General features: G+C 35.2%; 2 protein-coding genes across 2 annotated transcripts in view; one reads left to right on the forward strand and one right to left on the reverse strand.

Annotated features, from left to right (window-relative positions):
• LOC141339239 (uncharacterized) overlaps positions 1 to 6073 on the forward strand; it is a 45818-nt gene extending 39745 nt beyond the window's left edge. Inside the window, exons 4-5 of the mRNA XM_073844870.1 lie at positions 1691 to 1819; positions 5025 to 6073. Of these exons, the coding sequence (XP_073700971.1) occupies positions 1691 to 1819; positions 5025 to 5617 (722 nt within the window). The 3' untranslated portion in view covers positions 5618 to 6073. The remainder of the gene's footprint in view (positions 1 to 1690; positions 1820 to 5024) is intronic.
• A 7-nt stretch (positions 6074 to 6080) lies between these two features.
• LOC141339242 (GTPase IMAP family member 5-like) lies at positions 6081 to 21804 on the reverse strand. Its single transcript, XM_073844875.1, has 4 exons — positions 21761 to 21804; positions 20881 to 21524; positions 10728 to 10791; positions 6081 to 6333 (listed from the first exon to the last, which is right to left on the reverse strand). The coding sequence occupies exons 2-3, from the start codon at positions 21506 to 21508 to the stop codon at positions 10736 to 10738; spliced, it is 684 nt and encodes a 227-aa protein (XP_073700976.1). The 5' UTR covers positions 21509 to 21524; positions 21761 to 21804; the 3' UTR covers positions 6081 to 6333; positions 10728 to 10735.
• Between the last annotated feature and the right edge of the window lie 1201 nt (positions 21805 to 23005).

Below are 23005 nucleotides of genomic sequence, written 5' to 3' on the forward strand. Positions count from 1 at the left end.
AAGAAAGATTCCTATTTTAATACATTCAACACAGTAATTGATAATGGATAGTGTATTTCTGGTCTCTTTGTGAGAGACTTTAAAACAAATGAGCGTAACAGCAAACGCAAATAAACTTTAAAGAAACACACTGAAGTAAAAACTGAAAATGTATAGTTTATTTATAACATGATATAGTTCAGTAATACACCAAGGGAGCTTTTTTCTGAAAATTCTCACGATTACAAATCTTACATTAATTTTAGCTTAATAAACTAGTAGTTACTTATGTTTTAGACAAAATATTTACTGCTTTGTTGTGTTTCACCAACAACAATAGTCCAAAACAGCAGATGACAGCAGAAGTAGAGCACATCCTCCAAGCAATGATTCAGCGTTTGGCTCAAATCAGTTGAAATAACTCAATAACTCAAGCATGAAGTGACTTTCCGTCACCTGCTGGTAGTTTAGTATGTTCATAAATGTATTTAAAACATCAATCTCATAGCATCTTTTATTGCACTTTTAATTTAGCAGTGTAAATGATGTAATCTGACTGATAACAGCCATAGAGAATTTACTGATCACTTGTAATCATTTCAAAGGTGATGCATACATTTCAAAAAGTAAAAAAAGGCTTTTCTAAAGGTAAATCAAATATGCAGATTTAAGAGCACTGATCAAAATATTGCTTCAGAATAAATAGTTTACATCACCAGATGTCTCTAAGTGGTACTTTTATGGGGATATTTTGTGTGGAATAGTATCTGCTGATATGAAAAGTTTACTGTATATCGTAGTAATACATATAATTTATGGCAGCCATGACATTTTGTTTACCTTTTACATTAAATGCATTAAATATTACATATATGCATGCAATATGTGTATTTCCATTACAGGTTTAGGTCTTAAATTTCATAAAAGGTGGTATTAAAAAGGTCTGCAGAAACTCTAGGGCTAAGTAAAGCTCTTTAATGCTGTTTGTGCTCTTTCACAATGTTCAACACACTTTTGTGTACAATGCACATTTTGAGAAGTTTCATTAAATCAGTAGTTTTCAATCCCAGTTCCAGTATATTGGATTGATATCTGGCTGAATGTTAGTGTGAGATGGAAAAAGTCTCGGGATACCCCACAACACACACATGATACTTTGGTAGGCTACAACAACAAACTTTGACAAAGAGTCATTTTGTATTATTAGAACATTTCTGTGATTCTCACCCTAGAATCTTAAGCGCATGATCACTATTTAGCTTTCTATAGGAGCACAAAATAATAAGTAAATGAATAAATAAACAGATTTCAGCAGTTGACTGTGAGGAGTGCTGCTAGAGAGATGAAATGAGAAACTCTTGAAGCTCCTCACACAAATAAAACATAAATATTGCTTCAGAATAAATAGTTTACATCACCAGATGTCTCTAAGTGGTACTTTTATGGGTATATTTTATGTGGAGTAGTATCTTCTGGTATGAAAAGTTATATCAAAATATCGTGAAATATTGTTTACCTTTTACATTAAATGCATTAAATATTACATATATGCATGCAATATGTGTATTTCCGTTACAGGCTTAGGTCAATGACTGTCTTTGTCAGTAGAGTATCAGATCTTCACTCAGGTTATGTAGTGCTGATGTCTGTAGTGTTTGTTATAGATCAGACACACATTCACACTAATGACTGTCTCTCTTCATCATTACAGGATCAGGTCTGTCTTCAGGTGCTGTAGTAGGGATTGTTTTAGCTGTTCTGCTGCTGGCTGCTGCTGCTGCTGCTGCTGTTGGTGTGATTTACTATCGCCGCAGGAACTCTAAACTACAAAAACAAACATGTAAGTATTACAGTTGATACAGCAAGAGAACAAACACTGAGCTTTATTGTGGTTCAGTAGAGTTAAAATATATAGTGATTTCTAAGCCAACATTTCTACTTTAACCACAAGTTCTGTTTGTAATTGATGCAGCAATTAATGCAATTTGTGATTGCTGTAGGGTTTCACATTAATTTAATGGGTTTAATGAGAGCTGTCTAGCATCATACATAAACAGACTAACGTTACCCCGAAGAAGACAGTTTTCTATTGTTTATCATGGGTATGGTATCTGAAGTTTTGATCACCCAATTAAATATGTTACATGGTTTATTTTGATAGGTTAACTGTTTGTGGTGTTAATGGAAAGTCCCTCTGTGGTGCATTTTTAACATAAAAGAAAGATCATTTCTAATAAATCACAATTTTTAAGTGAATCTTGCCAATATTTTTTTAGAGATGATGAGATAGACAAGATGTTCTAGAATAATAATTGAATAAAAACTTAATGTTGATAAAAACAATTTACATTTAACCTGTACTTAGAATTTTCTGAAAATGTCCCAGTATGATATTAGATGAGTTTTCCCAGTTTATATCACATTTATGCACCGTCAAGTCATCGCAAATGTGTCTTCTGTTAAATACAAAATATATTTGGATAAACATAGAGATCTTTTGTGTACAACAAGAGTTTCTAGAGAACATGGGGAGTCCTAGAAATCAACCATAGCAACTTGTTCTCTGAAGATAATCTCTGCTCCGGAGCAGGTTATGTTTCAGGCTTAGCTTACTTCAGAACTATCAGTGCATGCGTGTGTGGGTTTCTATTTTATTTTTTGTAGAATATTCTGTTGAATTTATAGGATTTTCTTGGCAACTGCTTGCCGTTAAAAGTCTTGTAAAGTCATTAACTGATGTTAATTGCTGCAAAATGGATTACAGTATAATACAGTGACTCAAACTACAACTGACATACAGCCACAGCCTTTAACTGAAATAAACTGAAATAAAACAGCAGAGGATGATTAAAAAACTCCACAAACAACATTAGGTTTAAATGTTTTATTGAAACATTTCATTTGACCTCACCATTATGACCATCAGGGTTTACTTCCGTTGGCCTCTTGACCCTTGACTTTTATATATTAGATTTTATTTGTATTTGTTGGTTGTATTTGTGGAGCTCATTTGTTATACCAAAAAAACTGATGAAAGTTTATCTTATGCACAAAACTTTTAAATCTACTGCATCATTTGGACACACACAGACATCTAGATTCAGCATATGAATCAAAGTATGCTGGAAGTCCTGGGTGAGGTTTGTACTCTGCTGTTACCCAGCATGTACAGTCCAAGTGACGCGGTAGATTTTGTGCGCAAGATAAACTTTCATAATAGTTCATACAGCTATTGTTAATGATGAATCTAACAGATTAACCACTGAATGCGATCAATGAATCAGGCCACTAGATGATGAGTACACCATCATTAACAATTAACTAAAACCATTTAGTCATTGCTATAACAAATGTACTTCACAAAGACAATTTGCAGCAAAAACATTTTCAATATAAGGTTGGCTGATATATTGTTCTGGTATGATTATTAGGCAATTTATTTATTTATTGTGTTGGTGTATGTATAATAGTTATCTGCCTAAATTATAAAACATTTTTATGCCAAGGTAATGTTTATTTAATTATATTAAATGTTTGTTATATTGTATTATCATCTCACACATCATGGATCTGCATTTTCTGTAATGTATTTCTATTATAAAAAATGCATGTCTGATTTGACTTCTTATATAATTAGCATCAAACTAACAATATAATTCATATTCTCAAGGATCAAACAATAAGCAGAAAGAGAGAGAGAGAGAGAAAAATGATTGCACAACCACAAATAAGGTGGCAATATGCACCAAGTATATAAATGACCCGTAAACATAAGAAGAAGAAAGCAGCAGTAGGGCGCTCTTTTTCTTAGCATCTGTTTCCATAGGGACTTTTTGTCGCTCTGTTTGTTTCTGAAGAATAGCACACTTTCCTCTCAGTCCTTCAATGATACTGACATCTTCATTTGCAAACTCAAAAATAATCTCCTCATTTGAGTGTCAATATATAGTGATTTCCAAGCCAACATTTCTACTTTAATTGCTGCATCAATTACAAACAACTTGCAGTTAAAGAAATATGTGATTGTTCTAATATTGAGCTGAATTACATTAATATACTAACTACTGAATGTCAGTCTTTTTAAAATACTGAATTTAAGGTCTGTCTATGATTATATCTGTTTGTATTCCTGTAGTTTGGTTTTTCTATTGAAGGTTGAGATATTTAGCAGAAACTGGTCTAAGAATCATAGTCCTGCTGTCCTTTGGCCTTTCATTTTGAGTTTTATCTCGGTTGCCCAAGTCCCCAGCTAACTTTTATTTTTTCTTTCAAAAATGTTCTGAGAACATTGTGTTCTGGTAATGTTTTCAGCAGCAAGTTTTATTTTAGTTCCCAGAATATTTTCCTAATCCTAAAGTAGGATAACATTCTCTAAAAGCATTCTCCAAATGTTTATTGATAACATTGTTAGAACATCATTCTTTAACATAATAATTTAATATATTTATATTTAATATTAATATACATTTTATCGGGAAGCTTCCCATTGGACATTGGATGTGGACTAATGTTGCTCAGATGTTTTGGTTGAAAGTAAAAACCCAACCTTTGTTTGATGAATCTCCAACTTGATTAAATATCTAAACAGACATCAACATCTAAACCTCTGTTCATCTCAATAAGACCTTGTGTAAATGTATGACAGAAGTCATAAAGTCAGTCTGGTTTATAATAAGTGAAGCGGGTAATGCAGTTTTTGGAGATATGTGATGACGCTGGAGTTTGACATCAAACAAAGATTGGGTTTTCACTTTCAAGCTAACTTTCAACCAAACATCTAGTGTGATGGGAATCTATATTCGATTGTTAGAGGATAATGTTCTAGCAGTGTTATCAGTGAACATTTTAGCAGAACATTCTGGGAACTGAAATAAAACTTGCTGCTAAAAACATTCCCAGAACATTAATCATTCCTAGCTGGGTATATACATATGTTTACCTTATGCTGCTGTTGACAAATATGCAATTTGACTAATTATACAATCAATCTTTTTTGTCCTCTGTTTAATTTGTATGCACCTGATCTAATTCTCACTTTTGTTTAGTCTTCCCGAGAACAATGGTTTTGGTGGGAAGGACTGGAGTAGGTAAAAGCTCCTCTGGAAACACCATCCTGGGCAAGAGAGTCTTCAAAGCAGAAAAAAGTGGTTCATCTGTGACCAAAGAGTGCCGGTTAGAGAGAGGAGAAGTGGCTGGAGGAGAAATGACAGTGATAGACACTCCTGGTCTGTTTGACACAGACATCTCAGAGGATAATCTCAAGCAGGAGATGGCTAAATGTGTGAACATGACGGCCCCCGGACCTCACGCCATCATCCTGGTCCTTAAACTCGATCCGCTGACCAAAGAAGAGAGAGACTCCGTGAATAAGATCAGTGCCATATTTGGAGAAGAGGCAGATAAACACACAATGGTCCTCTTCACTCACGGAGATCAACTGGACAAACCTATTGAAGAATTCATTAACGCCAACAAGGCTCTGAAAGACATCCTGAGTCGCTGTGGAGGAGGATATCACGTCTTTAATAATCAAAACATTGGTAATCGGCATCAAGTCTTCGAGCTCCTTGTGAAAGTGGAGGACATGGTCAGTGCTACATCCAGTGCCCAACAGGAAACTTCCCCATTAAATGTGTAATGAAATGTGGAGGGGATAATGTTCTAACAACGTTATCTGTAAACATTTGGAGAATGTCATCCTACTTTTTAGCAGAATATTCTGGGAACTAAAACATAAAACTCGCCGCCGAAAACATTACCAAAACATTGCATAATGTTCTCAGAATCTTCTTACAACAACAAAAAAAAAGTTAGTTGGGAGACAGCTGAGGGAGATTGTGGAAGAAAAATATATTTTACTTACCTTATGCGCTTCTGAAACATAGTGTAAGTGTCTGCTTTATATCCCTGATATCTTTACTTCGTGTCATCTTTAGTCTACTCTGTGTGAAAAATTACAGGCTGTTATCAGATGTAACCTTGAAGACTAGCGAGGAGATAAAAGTGGAGGAAACCCTCCTTTGTCACAATCTGCAGCAATCTGTGTTTCTGTATGACTGTCCTTTCTTGCAAGAAATAAACCTTTAAAAAGACATTAAGAGTGAATTTGTCTCTTATGCTGTGAGAGTCATTTTATTTTTGCCAGGACATAAATCTTACACAGGAATAACTACATTTGGAGGCGCTGTAACTTAGTTATTTCATTAGCACTCTTAACATTTACAATTCACACTTCTAGTGATGGTTTGGGAGACATGACTTCATGAACAGTTCAATCAGCAAAAAGGCCCTTAGTCCCTCCACTGTGAACAGTTCAGCTCCGGATTCTGTCCCATCTCTAGACGGGAAGAGGGTCTAAAAATATTGAAAAGAAGAGGACAATACATTAGATATTATACAAAACAATGATACAGACAAAGGGATGACTGTTACAGTTAGAATTAGATTGTTTGGGACATCAGTTTGATTTTTAATGTTCTCATCAAGGCTGCATGTATTTAAAAGTGTTCTGTTTTTTTGTAATACTTTCAATTGTAATTTATCTGATGCAAAGCTGAATTTGCAGCAGTGTTATATAATCCTTCAGAAATCATTCTCATTTATTATTAATAGGGCTGCAACAACGAATCGATAAAATCGATAAAAATCGATTACTAAAAGCGTTGGCAACGAATTTCATAATCGATTCGTTGTGTCGCGCGACGCAGAGACATTTGGTTGTTATTATATATATTAAAAAAATTTGAGCGCAGAGCGGAGTGGACACATTCGGTCTCTCTCCCGCACTGATGCCAGCAGAGTTCGGCACCTCATAAGCTGTGTTTCCATCCAAAAATGCGAATTTAACTTATGCGCAAAACTGGAACATTTGAGCATAAAGCACCGTTTCTACATTATATATATATGCTGCCCCGTACTTTCACAGCAGCCAATGCTCGATCGCAAAACAGCTGCTGTACGGGTCGTTGGATAGTGGAGATGGAGATAACTACTTCTATAGTTTTTGTAACACTGTCTGTCTGTATAATGTGTCGAAAACATACCACAACCGTAAGGAGAAAGAGGAGCTCTGCTGAGGTGAAATCGTCTCAGTTTTGAATAGGGCTGTGACGGTGCTGGCACGTTGTTTTTTTATATATAGCCTACACTTCAGTCAGCGAACAAGCAGCCTAAAAACGCTAAAATAAATCAAAGAAATAATATATTTAATTAAGAAAGTAGCCTAAGAATATTAAATAGGCTATTAAACAAACTTTCCTTGTAAAAATGTCCGACAGCTCATCAATTTTTGGCCGACTGAATTTCCAGTCCGACTGTCTTTTTTTCTCTTTCTCTTCCTCATTACACAGCTGCTGATTTTAATAGCAAAGTGATTACATTTATTTTCGTTCCTTTAGTTTATAAAGTTAATTTAGAGATATATTTGGAACACTTTTTGTTTGTTAAATTCAAGTTTTTGTTTTTTAAAGTTATACCTAGCAAACAGCGGCAGACAGATCAAAAGCCTGCTTAATTCATCGCGATTTAAATTAAAATCCATTGATATAAAAAACTTAAAACATATCACAATATTAGTTTAATCATTCAATCAAGATAATTCCAAAGTTTGTGCGGAGAGAAGCGCGCTTTGCAGCGCATGGAGACGCCAATGCAATGTGGAATTTCTTTTTTGCTCATAAAGGTAAGAGTAATTTACCACCCGGGCCGGAACTGTAAAGGGTCTACCTTAGTTTGTGTGTACTAACAGTATCAACAAAATGTGCTCTTAAAGAAAACAAACAGAATACACTTGATATCTTTGGTTTAAACAGGAGCGCTTCACAATAATTAACCGAAACCCAGGTAATTGCCTCACAAACACAATATCTATAGAAAGCTTTAAATTATTATTTTACTATAAAACGAAATAATTAAAATCGAAAACAAAACTCTTTCATTAGCTAATCCATAAAGATGCATTAGGCATTAATGAGCAGATGGCAGGATCGTCAGTTTCATCTTTGCAACACTGAATCAGAAAATACTAGTTTATTAATAAGTAATTCGAATATTTTCTTAATTTTTGCCTTGACACATTCATGGTAATTACTTTTGCTGGGGCTTTGAGGCCAGTTTTGCGTGCATTTGAATGCGGAACTCTTCCAGCTGGTCGCTGCTGATGGCAGGACACTCAACACCGCCATGGCAGAATGAATGTAGCAGAAAGTTAGTCAAGTTATCCCGTTCCAGCGTGCAAAGTCACATGACTTTTTTAATGCGCACTGAGGAATTTAATTTGAGAGGCTTCTTGATGGGAAATGCAGCATGTACACCACAGCAAGCCGCTGTCTTGACGGATAGAAATTTTAGTTTATTTAGTCTATATATTTGGCAGATGTAAAGCATACATGTGTATGTTTTTTGTGTTAGTCCATTTTTATTTTATTATTATTATTATAACAGTTCAAGGAGCAACATGTTTGTGCACTTTCTAAAGATTTTAGTTCTGTTTTTGAATAAAGGGTTGTAAATCCCTTGTTTTTTTAAAATTTATCCGATTCATCGATTAATCGAAAAAATAATCGACAGATTAATCTATTATTAAAATAATCGTTGGTTGCAGCCCTAATTATTAATATACTTATTTATGATGGTGACAACATTTGACTTGTAGGCTTTGACACATAACTATAGAGGAATAAAACGTCATCAGCATGTGCTTATTTATTCAACGTCAATGCCGTTAATGTCATTTTCACAATGATCATTTAACTGCTTGATTCACTGAACTCATTTGAATCTAGTTGGTGTGTAGTTCAATGCTATTACATAATAAGCCATGTGTTATTGCTACATGAGGTGACAAATTTGTAAAAAATAAATAAACATATCAGCAATCAGCACATGAATCTCAACAATGGTGACAAAATATTCAGATAATCGGATCAATTCTGGACGTCACAAAGGCTGAATAATTTATTAAGGCTGTGATGCATGCTGGGAGTTTTGTACTATGGTACCCAGCATGCATTGCAACATTACACTTCTTATTCTCACCATTGTTGAGGTTCATGTGTTCATTTATTATGACTTTGTGTTTTAGTGAAATTTTTCTTCTTGGGATTGTTTCTTTATCTTTTAACTGGTTATTAAACACTATCGTCATTTACCTCTGATCCACCGCAATGTTTAACTGTGCTCCGTGAGGAGGTCTCAAACAGGTAATTATACTCAGGAGTGAGTTTTGCTACAGGAATATTGCAAAAGTCAAAGCACTAGGATTTGAAGTTGTGCTGCCAGATCAGATCTGTAAGTGCCGACTTGAGGTTGTGATGGGAATGTCATTTTACACATTTGTAATATTAATTTGCAACTTCAAATTTAGAACAGGTGTTTTGATCATTGTCTGTGTTTTAGTGCTGGGCGATTAATCAAAAATAATGGAAATCAACATTCAGAAGCTATAATCGATCAACTTTTTTCAGGTTGATTATTTCAATTACTTTCCCTTTAAAAACACTATTGCGTGTGGAGTCAAGTGACCCCGCTCCGTTACGTTATTCCACCGACACGTCGATGGAGAGCTTATTTATACAGTAAAAAATATTAATAGGATATACAAGAGTAATTTTATTTAGAAGAGATACTGCTTATTTTCTACTTTTAATATGAAAAACATTGAAAAAAAATTATTTTGTTTCCAAAAGTGCAAGTTATTTATTTTCACTAATTTAAGAAAAATGTGACTTTTTGTTTTCAGCAATGTGTGCTTTAATTTCAGATGTTCAACACTAATGTTCAATAAATAATCAGAGATAATAGATAGTGTGTGTTTCCTTCAATTATTTTAAAATCAAGTAATGCACCCTTCATTCAAAAATCTCTCACTTGTAATATGTGAACATATTTACTGTACAAAACTTGTCAGTGAACTATGAGGGCAAAAAAATAAATATTATATAAATATAATTTTATTAATAAATAAAATCGTTCATTAATCGTAATCGAGTTTTTGATTTTAGGCCAAATCGCCCAGCCCTACTGTGTTTGCAAATCGAAAGATTCAGCTTTTCAGATCAGAGCTGTGAGTGCAAATTTCCACTTACGAATATGAATATTAATATGAAAAGATCTCACATTCAGATCCACAAGCTCTCGAGTTTTGCTACTGATTTACTTTCATATCTATGATGTTTTGGAATTAGCAACAGAGGCGCTGGATGAGCTGCGTAAGAAATGAATCCTACTCTCAATAGTGTTTTAAGGACAAAAAACAGATGAATGCACTGGGGACAGTTTAGAGCCTCGGTTAATCTAATCTGCATGTCTTTGGGCTGTGGGAGGAAACCCAGAGTAAACCCACGCTGACACAGAGAGAACATGCAACCTCCACACAGAAAGGACTCCTGTCCCTGCCGGGGCTCAAAGAAAGGGAACTGGTAATATAGTCCTGAGGCTTTCAATTTAATTCACTAAATTAGTCATGTCTTTCAAGTCAAGTCATCCAGGCACATCCAGGTTTTCAATGTCTAATTTGTAAACTCAATGAAGAGGACAAGGCTTCAGGGACAGCTGGCAGTGAATGCACCATTTGTGTGTGTATAAGGCATACAGGAGTGGTCATTACTGGTCACATACGGTGATGGCTGATGTTTTTGATACAGTACATCGTCTCTCAAATTATATATGTTCTATTATTAATACCGCTCCCAAACATGATCTGTCCAACATTATGAACAACACCACTGACGTGTCACTGATATTCCTACCTTAACTGTTATTTATACAATGCACCTGTTTCTGCAACTGGTACTCCTCTGATTATTTGTGGCCCTGTGAGGAGAAAGAAAAAGGACAGAAGTAAAACATTTGAGACAAAATATCCAGCTACATGACTTACTTTAGTATGTCTGATATTTGGCTATAAATGAACTGTGATACTTAGAGGTCTCTCACAGTCCTCTCTGTTATTCTCCAACTGAGTGTATTACAAGTAGTGATGCACCGAAATGAAAATTCTGGGCCGAAATCAAAATTTCTGGATGTACTTGGCTGAAAACCAAAACTGAAAATGCTGTGTAATGATTATTTATAATTTTATTATATAATTATTTTTTATTTTTTATAAAAATCTTTAACTACTTAAAAAAAAAAAAAAAAAAAAGCCAATGAGAAATATTATTAAATAATACCAGACTTCTTAGTTAGCTGTCAGAATCGGGGATTTTTTTTTTTTTTTTTTTTTGGGGGGGTGAGTGGATTATTTAAGTGCATCTACAATTCATTTTATATACTTTGTACATGTTATGTTGACTGTGCTGTATTTGCCAGTTGAATTATCACGTGGCAACATGTCACTCTATTTATATATACGTGAGATAGTAAATAGCAGTATACACAAAGCTTGTCAATGGAAATTGTCCAAAAGGGCCCAGTTCAATAGTGTCATGGTTTGTTAACCATAACTCCTTTTAGGACAGCCAGGAACCTTAGGGTTGTGATCGATGATCAGTTAAACACACAACATATTGCTACAACGACCCGGGCCGGCATTTAAAAAAAAAATCTTTGAATTGTGCGAAATGATCACAAATTATCTTTTTCTATTGGTCTCCTCGTTTAGAGTTGGAGCAATGATGCGAACTCCAACAAAGCCCACAATCCTCCCACAAAGTGTCTTGTTCTTGCAGCATGGTTTGACAACCATTTGGAAATTCAGTGAACTGAATTCTGATTATTGGGTCATTTTTGAAAAATATGAACCTGTGTTAAACACTTTTTTTTTTTTATTCAGTCAGGCAATTTCATTTGAGTGTGTGCATATCTGTCACGCCATGCATACAGTGCTGGACATTGACCACTGATCTATATAATCACTGACACGGACAGACTTTCTGGAACGCAAAACAAATGCTTTAAAGAAGTTCCTTTAGCTGACTGCCGTTATTGTGGTAGCCAACAACAGCTCATTTTATATAGTTATACTGAAAAAGGTTTAAATTCAGTTTTAACATGGATTTCTATGGAGACTGGCTGTAGATGCCAATAAAAAGTATGACAGACTTTCTCACTTCATTAAAGTTATGCAAAACAGAACGACAAATGTTTTCTTTCATGAGCCGTCATGTATTTGCACGCTTGCAGTGGAATCTCTAAAGTGTGAATGAGAAGTTAGACGCTTACAGGTTTCCGTACATTGTCCACCCGCAGCGTCTTCTGGGATTTCTAACGGTTTCATTCTCTCAAGTCTGCATTCGATGCATCCTCGATTTCAAGAACACATCTGGGCACTCTCATGTGTCCTCTGTACTTGTGTTCTTGAGTATTGGAATTTAACTTTGAAGGTAATGATGATGTAGAGCGAGAACAAGAAAGACGCAAGATCGCATATCGTTTGAATGTTGTGAATTAGTATTTTCATGTTTTCTTGTAAGAAGAGTCTTATCTAATGAAACAAATTGACAATTTATATGCTTTTTATCCTCAAATGCTCATCTTGTCTCGTCTCTGTCATGCGCATGCATACTCTGTGTAATCTGGGTCCAGACAGTTAGGGTATGTCAAAAAACTCCCGTCTTCAGCATACAATGCTTTCTTTCCTTTTTTTAAAGGATGTTTGATATTCTTTGCACATTCACTTTGTAAACACTGGGTTGGTACTTCTGCAGAGATGTAGGACGATTTTGAAGTTTGAGGAGAAAATGAGACATACCCTAACTGTCTTTTGGAAGTCATTTTGGAAGTTCAAACTCAGGGCACCATAGAAGTCCTGAAATGTTTTCTTCAAAAAACATTTCTTTATGACTGAAGACAGACATGAACATCTTGGATGACAAGGGGGTGAGTACATTATCTGTACATTTTTGTTTTGGAAGTGAACTTATTTAATTTGAAGATACAATGTGAAATTATTGCAATATAAAAGTATAATTCCAAATTTTATTGTATGATTTTTTAACAATTTATTTGTGAATTACTGTGTCCAATAAGTATTTGATCACTTGCTTATCAGACAGATTTCTGACCCTCAAAGACCTGTTATTTTGCTTTTAAATAGTCCAGCTACACTCATGATTCTACATTAGTAGCACCTGTTTGAGGTCGTTAGCTGTCATAAAGACACCTGTGCACCCCACAATCTGCCAAAGTCTAAGTAGCAACAAGGGCAAAACCAAAGAGCTGACAAAAGACACAAGAGACAAAACTGTAGACCTTCACAAAGCTGGAAAGGGCTAACGGGCAATTGCCAAGCAGCTTGGTGAAAAAAGAACAACTGTGTTGGAGCAATTGTCAGAAAATGGAAGAGGCTAATGATGACTGTCAATGTCCCTCGGACTGGGGCCCCATGGAAGATGTCTCCTCGTGGGGTATCAATGATGCTAAGAATGGTGAAGAATCAGCCCAGAACTACACGGGAGGAGCTGCTCAATGCCCTGAAGAGAGCTGGGACTATCGTTTCCAAGGCTACTATCTGTAATACAGTAAGACGTCATGGTTTAAAATCTTGCATCGCACGGAAGGTTCCCTGCTTAAGTCAGCCCATGTCCAGGCCTGTCTGAAGTTTGCCAGGGACCATCTAGATCAGGGGTTCTCAAACTATCTGGAGATAGGGACCCCTCATAGGGCAGAAAAAATTCCAAGGACCCCCTCATAACCGCAACACAAATGTAATAGCTAAATTGTGTGTGTGTGAGAGAGAGAACGATGGGAAAGGGTTGAGCAAGTAAAAATGAACTGCAAGAACACAGTGGAACACAATGTAAATAGTGCAAAAGGCTTTTATAGGTATAGTCCTAAAATGCAATGAAAATGCACTGATGCAATAACAGGCAATAAACAGATAGAATCAAACTTTTTTGGAATGACTTCATGTGTTATGAAAATATATGTTTAACTGGTGTGTGTGTGTGAGGTGGGGTGGGGGACAATTAAAAATGAACCCTGCAGCCACACAGTGGAACACAGTGAATTTCAAAAGGATTTTTGATAAGGATAATAAGGATAATATAGTGCTAAAATATAAAATACAATGACAATGCACCAATGCAGTAACAGGCAATAAAAAAAGAGAGTATGTTTACCTTGTTTAACAATTAACACTGCAGAAACATTGGAACACAATGAAAATAGTGCAAAAGATGTTTGCTAAGGATAAGTATAATGCTCAGATATAAAATACAATGACAATGCACCAATTTGGGATTATCAATACTTGACCTTTTTAAATATTTATCCATTGTGGATTCTAGCCTAGTAACGTTAGGTTAGCGTTTTTATAGTGCTTTGACGGATTGACGTAATGTAACAACAAAGTTTCTATTGGCCCAGAATTAAAGCGAGGGGAGTGCTGAAAATAATGCGCCGGTTTAATTAACTTTCATTCATTAGCTCGAGACGTGAAGTTAAAGTCTGAGGGAAATGTTTTGGCAGATTGATACGGTGACGCATTGCTGCCACACACATAGTTTTTTTTCCACACTCAGCTATGTGGTTATAACGACATCTTTTCTCGTAAAAACTACATCTTCTTGTAATAAGGACATTTGTCATAAAAACGATCTGATGTTCCTGTTATAGGGAATATAACAGGACATAAAGGAAGATGCACGTTTCTGGAGTTATATAGAAATAAACTGTTTTAATAATTTTAATGTAATGGTTTCAGTTGTAGCGGCATGTTTATTAGGATTAATCTCCAATCTGCCCTCAGACCCAGAGGATTTAAGATGATCAGATCAAAACTGTTATTTCTGAATAATCGACTCTGAGCTTGGAATATTATTTGGATGAAAGTTCGATTTTACAGAAAATTGAAATACGATCATAAAGAAATAAAAGAGAAATGACAAACAGTTTGATTGTATTATGATAATAATAATTTCGTTCTGTTTCAAAAATGAACAAAATTAATGAAAAAAAAAAATCAGTTTTAGTATGTTTGTCCGTGGGTAAAAAGAGAGCTTTAATAATTATGTGGGCAGCAATGAAAAGCCACTTTTCAACTCAACCTGTCTTTACTGTCTATCGCATCATCCAGAATAAATACAAATACAAAATATTTTTTTCCTTTTATCAAACAAAACAAAATAATAATAATAATAAAGCTATTATTATTATTATTATTATTAGGCCTATTATTATATTTTTTTTATTATGAATTCTATTTATTTCTGCTTGCATTTCGATTTGCTGTTTAATCAATCAAAAAGTCGATTATTCAGATTTAATAGTTTTGATTATCTTAAATAAGATATTATAATAAAATAATAATACACCTAATAATAATAATAATAATAAGCATAATAAAAATTTGAGTGGCCTATTATTATTATTTTATTTTGTTTGAGAAACGGAAAAGCGAAAAGCTCGATTTTTCGTATTTTTGTTCGTGGGTAAAAGACAAGAGCTTATTGCTTGAATATTAATTGAACATGCCTGGGCGGCCTTGATACTTAGTATGATTATATACAAATGATAAATTATTTATTATACATTATTACATTTTATCTTTAGCTGAATCAAGCCTCGAAATTTGTACTTAAGACTGTACACTACCTCTTGTTGGAGTTATACGAATTAAATAAACACAATTTTGTTTTCGATTCTTTTATTGAAGTGGACCTTTCAAGCTGCATAGAGACATAAATTGCCAGAGCGCACCCTGTATTTTTACAAAGGCAATTTGTAACGTTTTGTTGTTATTGTGGAAGTACATAAAATAAAGCAGACTTTTATATTTCTTTCCTCTGTAATCACAATGTAAGGGATCGCGCTGGTGCCGCCGACCCGAGAAGTGCAGTGTTGTGCTTCATATATGAGGCAAAGAAACGTTATTGTGACTAATTTGCACTTGCATTTATTTTTCATTTTTTAAACAGAACGAAATCATCATCATCATAACACGATCAAACGTGTGTAATTTTTCTTATTTATTTCTGATACTATTTAGGCCTACATTTTCTGTAAAATCAAACTTTCAATCCAAATAATATTCCAAGCTCAGAGTCAAAAATAACAGTTTTGATCTGATCATCTTAAATCCTCTGGGTCTGAGGGCAGATTAGTATGGAGATTAATCCTAAGAAACAAGCCGCTACAATTGAAATAATTACATTAAAATTATTAAAACAGTGTATTTCTATATAACTCCAGCAGCGTGCATCCTCCTTTAGGTCAGGACTGTGGCGAAGGTAGCGCGGACAAACGGTTTCTGCACGCGTAAGCAGGGCGTATTTTTTCCGTTAACAGATTAGAGCACCGCACGCAGGGACTGCGCTGCAAAGCGTAGCAGGAGCAGAGCAGAAGCGTCAGTGCTGCGATCGTTTTGGCGCCGAGTCTTTTTTGCTGCGCCGCTTACGCTGGATTAAAGCACAGTGCATCGTTCTTGATCAAATCTGACCTGATTCACATGAAAAATAACAAGTTATCCATAAAATCATGTATCACATGTATCACAATCACGGTTTAAAATGCTCACCGGCAAAAATAATGCATTTGTTTGTAGATAATGTCTATAAATTAGCCTACTTGTTCAAAACAATCACGTAAAGCAAAGTTTGTACTATTTTCTGCTTGTTTTGATATATACAAGAATAAATAAACATACTACTGCCATTAAAATGTTATTATAAAACATTTTAAAATACAGAAATAAAACAATTTTTAAAAGAGAGGATTCTGAAAGTACTGAAGGAGATCCTATAATTATTTAATATAGATTTACAGTAGTACCAACAAATTATATTTTTATATGATATGTTTTAACATGTTTTTAAATATAATGGTTTCATTATAAACGTGATGATTACCCAAAGTTGGACAACCACCATAAAAATATTTGAAAATATCATATGAATCTAACCATGTCATGGCAACAAATGTAAAACAAATACCAAAATACCATAATTTTACGTATTCTTTTCGTTATTGAAAAACTGTTGCTATAATTATCATAAACCTAACTGGTAATCATTAAGACGATCTTTGTCTAAAAATATATTCAATATTTTAGCGTTTCTAATTTGCTACTTAAATCTAGAACATACAACATATCACAAATCAAAGCACATGACAGACAGTTCTTGGAGAACACCTGAAATGCGTGACTGAATGAACAATACTTGTCTATATTGGAAGTACACAAGCTGCAGTTCTGCTACGTGCGACAACCGCTTCCAGTGTGAAAGGAAAATGGATGCGCGCCGCTTCTGCTCTGCTTACGAGTGCAGTGTGAAACCGGCGTTACGTTTCACAAGCAGGAGTAATGACGACGGTCCCTGCACTTTCTCCAGGTTTGATTATATTTTGTAGCAAACTTTCCACGGACCCCCAGGAAGTGCGCCACGGACCCCTAGGGGTCCGCGGACCTCACTTTGAGAACCACTGATCTAGATGATCCAGAGGAGTCATGGGAGAAAGTCCTGTAGTCAGATGAGACCAAAAAATGAACTTTTTGGTCTTAACTCCATTCGCCGTGTTTGGAGGAAGAAGAATGATGAGTATCATCCCAATAATACCATACCTACAGTGAAGCATGGGGCTGGAAGCATCATACTCTGGGGGTGTTTTTCTGCACAGGGGACAGGACGACCGCACTGTATTAAGGAGAGGATGAACGGGGCCATGTATTGTGACATATTGGGCAAAAACCTCCTTCCCTCAGTCAGAGCATTAAAGATGGGTCGTGGCTGGGTCTTCCAACATGACAATGACCCAAAGCACACAGCCAAACCAAGAACTGCTTGACAATTGCATTTACAACACAATTAACTAAACAAACTTGTGTAACCAACTAGGGCTGTCGCGATAACCGCAATATCGCAATACCGCGCTATTGACGTGCATAACCGCAGAGGAATGCAACAACCGCAGCAACCGCGATATTTGCCTGTTTTCTTTTTTCCTAAGGATTTGCCCTTCTCACTTAATGCCTATGTGCTGAATATTAAATTAGTAATAAGTTAATAATGATAACATAATGTGTTTATTATGAGGCTCAGTAGATATGCACTTAACAAGCCTAAACAGACAGCGAATGAGAGAGAGATCGACTGAGCTTGTGCAATTACCTGCGTCTGTCTTTCAGATCGAGTCAGGCATGTATGTGAATCTAGCTTGTCATGTCCAACGAAAGTGAAATCTCTGTCTTAACATCGATGCTCTGCTGCTCAGCTGAGCCTTTAAAAGTGGCGATTAAAGTTAAAATGATTTCAACATCGTGTTTCATTACGTCTCTCTTTGAATAAATAAGCGTTTTTGAACGTATAGTTGAATGAACGGTTTAAAGACTTACTCAAAGATAGTCTCTTGCCTCCATCTTGTGGCGTAAAAATGAAACTGCACTGACTCACAGCTCGCCTAAAACACGCAGGTGAAATACTGACAGAAAGTCTCTCGTCCAGTCAGACTCGAGGGTGCGCGCTAACTGTTATACACACGAAGATTTCAGATGCAAAGCCTCTAAGTATGTCTGACATTTTTCTTCAAAATTTGCATTTCTTTCTGGCTAGGTTTCTATATAAGTACTGTTTACTTCACTTCATATAGCAACGCGATTTGGTTTCGGTTTATTGATTTCTGAATATGACCTTACATTGTAACAGCCTACACACAATTATATATATATATATATATATATATATATATATATATATATATATGGCGGTAATACCGCATACCGCGCTACTGAGCCACTCAAAATTACCGCAAGGGAAATTCCTTAACCGCGACAGCCCTATAACCAACTATTCCTACACTGCATGTACTTCTGCGTAAAAGGCTGCGCGACATGGATATCTGTGTGCATAGTCTTTGGTTAATCTGCGTTGCTTTTAGAAGCGTCAATTCAGTTGTTGCATATTGCTTAATGTCTTTATTTCGGGTTTATCAAAGTAAATTAAATTGTGCATGTGCCCCAGTAAAAAGGCTCTAGCAAAGCCCCTGCTCTGAAACTAACCCGGCTTCATAGCTTCATCCATGTTAGCACGTCATTTGAGGCTAAATTAAATAAAGTAAGAAAGAAGTTAATAATTGTAAAACCTAACTGAACATTTAAATTTGTAAATTGCTGATTACTTATCACTTATTCACTTATCTTTAATCACTTATTCTTTAATCCCTCCCCCAATGTTAATTTATATTTTTCTAACAATGCTAAAAACTGTTTGAGTAGCACTTCTTGGGATGCTTGATGTCTTCCTCTTTTAAAGTTGCTTTGGAGAAAGGCACATTTTAAAAGAGAAAAAAAATTACTAAATGTAGTTGTATGAATAAAAATTATGTAAATACGATATATTTTCACAGAATCAAAGCATTGAAGGGAGACGTGAACCTGTCATCCGCAGCCTCATTATCTACCTTGGTGAGAAAGAAGAGGATCTCTTCGATGATTGCTTGGTAAAGTATGGTTTATTTCTAAATGATACAGTTTAAAATGTTAATTTAATACAAGTTAATCCTTAACAAAAAGAGGGAAGGTAGATAAAGGGGTGGACATGTTATACTCAGTGATGGTGAAAATAATACAGAGTAAATGTCTAAAGTTGTTATAGAGTAATAAACTAGTAATAAATCTATCTTATTCTAATTAAAGAATCAATTCACACAAAAATGAAAATTGCCATTAATTGATCAAACTGTTCCAAACCTCTAAGACAATTATTGATATACTGAACAAAAATGAGGATTTGAGCTTTTGGGGGGTTCATATTTTGCAAATCTTTTTTTTTTTTTTTTTATAATTGTCTAATAATAATTAAGTTTCTTTTACATTGTATGCAGGAGGACAGACAAAGTGATGCCAGTTTGCACATTCTTAAAATCCTGGTCCATGCTGTTGATGGGGAAGAACCAGTTGATGTGTCCATTCTTCTGGAAGGACAGAAAGTCTTGCAAAGATGCGGCAATACTGCAAAAGCATGTGGACTGCTCATGGGGCTAATTTATGCCCTTAACCTTGCATACCCCCGAGCTCTGCGGTACACATTTGAGATATTAGTCCTTAGAACTTGATGGAATCAAGCTATCCTCAAAAGTGTAAGCTTTAAAGATGAAGTTATCATCTTAAATGCTATTGATATGCCTTGACTGCAACTCCTTACATAAAATTTACTTAAAATCTACTTGTGCAAATTATTACTGCAAAATTAAATGCTGATGATTTGCGCATTGTGATTATCAAGATTGAGTGAATGTAGACTGTTCTCGTTGATGAGGGGCCCCTCAAGAGGTAAAGCCCAGGGGCCACTTACAGTGTTACTGCAGGCCTCTTAACATTTATTTGTAAATCATAACCTATTTATTTGGTATTATACAATGACTCTACCCCATACATGCATGTTCTTACCAATATATATATAGTTGATCTCTGAGGATTAATGCTATAGAAAAGCAATACAAGTTTTTCAGGATGAGTGTTTGGTTAGCTTACATTTTTACATAAAAAATATGGCATGCAGTTGCTTCAACCAACGATATTAAGCAAATAACTGTTTGAAGTCACACTTGTTACTATTTTAAGGGAATGATCAACAATTATTTTTGTCATAATCATGCAGCTCTACACTCATGTATTTGTTGATAATTGACATTTTAATAAAACTATACTACACTATTTTTGCTAAATTACTTGTCTTTTTAAGAGCTTAAGTACAGCTTTACAACCTAAATTTGCACCTTTTTTCAAATGGGTTTTGTATTATTGTTTTTTACAGCCCTGCACTGATGACAAGCTGTTTATCTCAGCACATACTACACTGACTGGATGCACACACAGTGTTGAACAGAAATAACATCTCATTGATCTGTAGCTGTGTGCTTATTATATCATATTCACGAGGAACAGACAGTAAGTGAGAAAAGACAGACACATCATTTAACATTATTCAGGGGAAACCAGTAATGTATGATTTGAAGGAGGCTCACCGTGTACTCTCTGGAGAATGTGTTCCAGCAGTTTTCTAGCCTTGCCACGGCGTCCTTTCGTTGTCTTGTTGAACATCAGCAGTTTTTCAACCTGGTCACTGGGTCCTTTCATCGTGTTGTTGAACACATGGTATCTCTGACCATATTTCTGAACGACTCTCTTCAGTGCTGTAGTATTACTGATGAATGCATCTATGGTCATGTTTTCATCCTCCAGTTCGTCTCCTCTGGTGAAGAGAATCCAGGTGTTCTCCAGGTGATCGTCTCCCAGCAGCTCCTCGATCTTCTCCACAGCTTCTCTCTCTTCTGCAGTGAATCTGTCAGCTTTGATGACCAGCAGAAACACACAGAGATCTGACGCACATTCCTGGAGAACACTTTCATAGATCTGCTGGATCTCAGCCTCACTCAGCTCTGTGTGGAACAATCCTGGTGTATCATAAACACTGACCCATCGTTTACAGACAATCCCAGACTCCACAGCTACGTCTCGTGTGACTGAAGCAGAGCTTTCATATGATTCAAAAGCTTCTCGACCCAATATTGTGTTTCCTGACGCACTTTTCCCAGCTCCTGTTTTTCCCAGGAGGACCAACTTCAAACTGTCACTTAATTTACTTGCTGCCATCGTATAAATCAAAAATCTGAAAGAAAAAGCGGTGATAACTCTTTAGTGCTATTCAAAATACAAAGAAACAGCCGAAAGCTAACAGTCGGAGTTGCTATTGCTCTTAGTGTTTGTGTTAAAGTTACAGGATAACGTCAGTTAAGTAAATAACATCTACCGTTTATTTCTTATGACGTTCAATACGCATTTGTACATCTTTAAAACAATCAATCGTGACTACAGACCAAAACATTTAATCATTTATATACAAACCGCTTTCTTCTTCTTCTTCTTCTTCTTCTTCTTCTGCTTCTCGAGCCGAGTTGGTCACACAACAGTCTCTGAGAAGATCGCCACCTAAAGGCCTATTGTGCAATCATTGTAAAAAGTACAATCAAATGCAGCTTGTAGATTGGATTAGTTTCCTGATAAGAGGAATACCCCATTATTAATTATTTTAATGTTAGTATTTTTTTGATTAAATAATAATAATATTCAAACACGACCTTCCTGTTTATTCAAAATGTTACAGCTGTCCAAAAAAAAATCATTGTGAAAAATTATGTTAAGCTTACCATCATTAAGAAAGTTTAAATTCTTAAACTTAATAAAGTTTATATAAATAAATAAATAAGTCATCTGGTCCTGGTGTATTGGAGTTCCTCCCAGCAACAGAAAATAGAATGTGTGTACATTATTTAATAATAATAATGAATCAAATAAACTTTAATTAATTTTTATGCATTATGTTGATTCATTGTGTATATCGTTACTGTTTTGATTGTGTGTGTTGAGAAAGAAAGAGATTTATTAGATTTAAGATTTTAGTAAAGATGCACAAGCACAGCACTTCTTGCAAATATAATCAGCAGGGCAGAAGTGTTGTAATTTCTGAACTGACAAATAATATTTAACAAATATGCAAGTTCTAAACACTGTGAACCTGCATTTGTAATATAAAAATATTTTTGAATTTCTTACTACGTGCTGCTCTTGTAAAACATGTCTTGTAAATGTAAACGGTGATAAAATGCAGATTGCAAGACACGCAGGTTGAGAGTTCAGTGGTGTTACTCAATGTATATTGCATATCTCCCATCAGTGTACTTGCAGCATGGAATGATGCCAGATGCTGACGCTGCACATGAACCTGTCTTTAATAGAGAAATGCACCTTTTTATTCCAACTACATAATTAGAGATTGTACTCCAATCATTCATTCCAGTATTCCTACCACTAGAATCTCCCTTCATCTCCGGATCACTACTGGTACTAGCGTCACTTCCTCCATCAATGCTCCATTCATGTCAAGGAAGGATCCTTTTTTTTTTTTTTGCATTATTTGAACAATTAGCATTCAATTCACAATGCATTACAATCATAAACAATTACTCATGTTAACAAAAATAATAAAATAAACACATAAATGGGAAAAAAAATAACAGTAATAAGAACATCAAGGGGATATACAAAATAATCATAACAAAGAGGAAGAGTTCAGTTTTTTTAAAATGGTTA

Source organism: Garra rufa, chromosome 7 (assembly GCF_049309525.1).
Source record: "Garra rufa chromosome 7, GarRuf1.0, whole genome shotgun sequence".
Classification (NCBI taxonomy): domain Eukaryota; kingdom Metazoa; phylum Chordata; class Actinopteri; order Cypriniformes; family Cyprinidae; genus Garra; species Garra rufa.

Excerpts from the sequence above, each read along its gene's own strand:
- LOC141339242 (XM_073844875.1), bottom strand. The coding sequence starts at position 21,508 with ATGGCAGCAAGTAAATTAAGTGACAGTTTGAAGTTGGTCCTCCTGGGA. Across the intron at positions 10,792-20,880 it reads CATTCTCCAGAGAGTACACG|GGCCACAAATAATCAGAGGA; the intron begins GTGAGCCTCCTT and ends TTCTCCTCACAG.